The 3,811-nt window shown below is 39.5% G+C and overlaps 1 protein-coding gene across 1 annotated transcript; it reads right to left on the reverse strand.

Annotated features, from left to right (window-relative positions):
• Window positions 1-1,581: 1,581 nt before the first annotated feature.
• On the reverse strand, window positions 1,582-3,541 carry LOC116168840 (RNA 3'-terminal phosphate cyclase-like protein). Its single transcript, XM_031484829.1, has 4 exons — window positions 3,181-3,541; window positions 2,950-3,135; window positions 2,580-2,884; window positions 1,582-2,007 (listed from the first exon to the last, which is right to left on the reverse strand). The coding sequence occupies exons 1-4, from the start codon at window positions 3,473-3,475 to the stop codon at window positions 1,657-1,659; spliced, it is 1,137 nt and encodes a 378-aa protein (XP_031340689.1). The 5' UTR covers window positions 3,476-3,541; the 3' UTR covers window positions 1,582-1,656.
• Between the last annotated feature and the right edge of the window lie 270 nt (window positions 3,542-3,811).

The raw sequence follows: 3,811 nt of genomic DNA on the forward strand, positions 1-3,811 counted from the left end.
GGACGCAACATGATGAATAGCGATTATGGTACTTCGTTGTAATCATGTAAAATTTTTACCGCTTGCAAAATTGCCTGCTCATATTCATTGGGTCTATCACCATATTGCTGTCTACATCTTTTAAAAGAACCATATTCGCCCAAGTTTTTATGCAGCAAAGAAAAATACCTCAAACTAGGTTGTTTGCCGCTCTGGATAACGCTGCTAAGTATGTTGCAGCAGCAGCAGCCATGTGCAGGGCATTTCGATGAGAAGTGTAGTAAATCTGGATTATATCTCTTTGATCTGCACTTGAAAAAGGCATTTTCGCAATACAACTAGCATAAACCTAAATGACACTACATGAAATAAGTTCTAAAAAAATTAAAAATTGTATTTTTAGGAACACTGTGATAATGAACCGCCATGTGTGTGTGTGATATATCGTTGTAAAGAGAAAAAAAGCGTAATCCCAAAATGTCAAAATTCAATATGGCGCCCATAAGAAAAACTAAAGTTGCCACGTGTTTCTCCGTCATCTTGAAAGTTATTAAAAACAGGATGCCATATTTGAACTCTCCATTAAAAAGTGTCCGAATAATGTGTTAATTAGAAACGTCTACTACGATTAGTTAAATATAAAAATAAATTAAAAATATAATAAAATAAAATAAAAATAAATTAAAAACGAAAATCACAAATATTCGTTTTTTTGCGATATCTTCAAAACTATTGAGGATACCTATTTCAAATTTCTTTTCAGATTCTTATTCAGCACGAAAATTTGCAACTTTGCCCCCATTTAACCAACTTCCTATCTCTTAAGGTAAGTGCGATCCCCATGTGGCACTCAAAAAATGGACACTGTGTATGAACATTCAGTAATGCGAACAACAAAACATTCCTATTGACTACTCTATAGTGCGAACAACGTATACTCTCAGTAATGTGAACAGTACATTTGCGTGCAACTGTTTTACTAGTTTATTAGGCATTTTTAATTCACCCTTTATTCTGGCTTCCAATGTTAGTTTCTGTTCTTCCGCCAGTTCATTCCTCGCCCCTTGGGTTGGTCGTTATGTCTTTTTATCCTCGGTGAAAGTTATGGCCGCCGCCCCAGATTTTCTTTTTATTTCTGGGTTTCGCTTTTCGTTCCAATGTTCGTCCCATTTAGGCAGTAGCTAATGGTTTTCCCATAGCACACACATTCTGCTAGTTTCATAGTTGTAAGAGAAGGACGCAGCGTAATCGCTGCTCATGGTATAGTCATTGAGTGTAAGAGAGTGCGTATGCGCTCTCTCCATGTGATAGAAGTAGACAGAAATATTAATTAAGTACACCAATTTCAATTAAAGGTAGTTATTATCGACTTAATTTTTTTAGGCAAAACCCATTTGCAATGTGTTTGTTTGCATATTAAGATTGCTCAAAAATGTATTTCATTCTGTAAACAGATGAGAGAAGGTTGACCTTAGATCTTAGACTGTAGCGGCCCAATCTTGAACATTCCGGATGTTTTGGACAAATAATGGCAAGTGTATAGTCTCGCTATTTTACCGAAATCTTATACATTTTGGCCTGCAGAATCCCACTTGTCCACAATTCTATCGCAAGAATACAATTTTATTTAAAAAAAGAATGGAAACTTAACGTTATATTTACAATACAATTTATATACTAAATTGTGCGCTTATTTAAATTAGAATATCCGATCCCGACACAAGTCATATGAATCTTATCACTACCTCGCCCCTCACTATCATCATCCCCGACACAATGCTCCAGATGAAAGGTCAACCCGAAAAATTCTCGCAAATGTCTTAAAAAACTGATTGTGTAATTGGATAAAGGCCCCACCATAATCTTTGAAACGTCATTTCGTGAAAGCGCCATTAGTAAAACGGCCACAGACTGCGCGGCGGGATCCACACACCCTCCCAGGTAAATTTGTCGTAACAAGCGCTGAGCGGCCTTGGCTCCGACATCCTCTGGTAAAGACACATCTGCAGCTTCCGCCGGTTGTGACATCTGTCAAATTACACAATTAGGAATGTAGTCTGAGATCCCATATAAGGTCAACCTTCGCCCAACTGTTTACCAAGGGAAAACATTTTTTAGCAATCTAAATATGCAAACAAACCCACTGCAAATGGGTTGCCTAAAAAAATTAAGTCAAGACTACCCTTATTTAAAATAAATGAAATTAATACTTCTGTCTGCTTTTATCACATGGAGAGAGCGCATGCGCACTTTCTTACATCGATGCGTACTGTTACGCTCTGTCCTCTTCCACACGGAACAATACACAAGTTTCTCTCTCGTGCGTTACTTAAAATTGCGACAACCGTACTGTAGGCATCAATGTAAGAGAGTGTGGATGCACTCTCTCCATGTGATAGAAGAAGACAGAAATTAATTATTTTAATTAAAGGCAGTCTTCACTAAATTTTCTTAGGCAACCCCGAGGGCAACCCATTTGCAATGTGTTTGTTTACAAATTAAGATTGCTAAAAAATGTATTTCCCTTGGTAAACTGATGGGGTTGCACCTTAAGTGAGATCTTGTCCTAATACAACAATTATCAGCACAAAATTGCATACCTGTTCCGCAACGTAGAAGACCCCCTGAGTTGTCTCCGCGACCAGATGAATGCCGAAACCTGGACTTTTACCAGACTGTATCCCTTTGCGCTGATCGGTTGTGATAAACACGTCGGGCAGAAACTTTAACAGAACGCCCTTGGCGGAATCCACCATTCTGTTCGCGATGGATGGAGCTACGCGTAAGGCGTATGCAACGCCGCGCACACGTTTCACCATGCCGGCATCTAAAAGCTGGACGGGCCGCACTTGCTTACTTATGGGACACGAAAATTTCACCTCGCCACCTCCATGTGGAAGCATACCTAATAATATTTAGCGTAATATCTCCCCCCTGAACACGAAAACTAGATTGCAACCGATTACTCACCCCGCTTAACTATTTTCAGTTCCAAATCTTCGTCATCCAAAATAAACTTTCTTAAACATGGCAAGAATCCATGCAAAATGTGATCAGCCGACGGATCGAGGCAGTTATTCGTAACGCAGCGCAACGTAACGTTTAGCGGTACCTTACAAAATAGTCCCAACATCACCAAGACCTCCAAATAATAGCCTATAAAACTGATTTGAGCGCATCGAGCGAAATCGTATGACTTACCAACACCACGTTGCAGAGAGCACTCGTGCTGTACGGTTCCGCCATGCAGCAGGCCCGGCTGGAAGAAAACCGAAGTTCCCGTTTCGTTTAGCTCAACAATCGTGCCGTTCGTGATCTTGTCTAGAAGGCGAATAAGGTTCACTTCGAACTCCTGTATTCCGGGGTTATCGTCGAGCTTTCGAATCTCGTCAATTTTCACAGATTTTCCGCTTAGTACGGACAGGATCAGCCGCTGGCGCATGTGGCTGCTACCCTTGTAGCTTAAAATGTTCGCCTTTTTGTTAAAAGAAGTCATTATTTATTTACATAATTTGATTGTGATAAAAATGAGGTTAAAAAAACATGCTCGATACAAAATGGTTGCATTCAAACTCCTTTGTCTGCATGGCTGCGTTCGTGCATTATATATATGCGTTCGTGATTGCTTTATAAACGTGCGTCAGCCATTTTTGGTAGAATTATCGATGGTGTCTACGTGATTTTGAATGATCTAGAAATTTTAAATTGGGCTCCCGAAAATGTTATAGATTTTAAAGCATTCGTAGTCTTTTCAGAACCCTATAAGCGTTTTGTGGAGCTATATATACTTCACACCATTCCTTCTTGAAGTGCAAAGTGCCTTAGGTCATTC

Source organism: Photinus pyralis, unplaced genomic scaffold (assembly GCF_008802855.1).
Source record: "Photinus pyralis isolate 1611_PpyrPB1 unplaced genomic scaffold, Ppyr1.3 Ppyr1.4_LG4, whole genome shotgun sequence".
NCBI lineage: Eukaryota > Metazoa > Arthropoda > Insecta > Coleoptera > Lampyridae > Photinus > Photinus pyralis.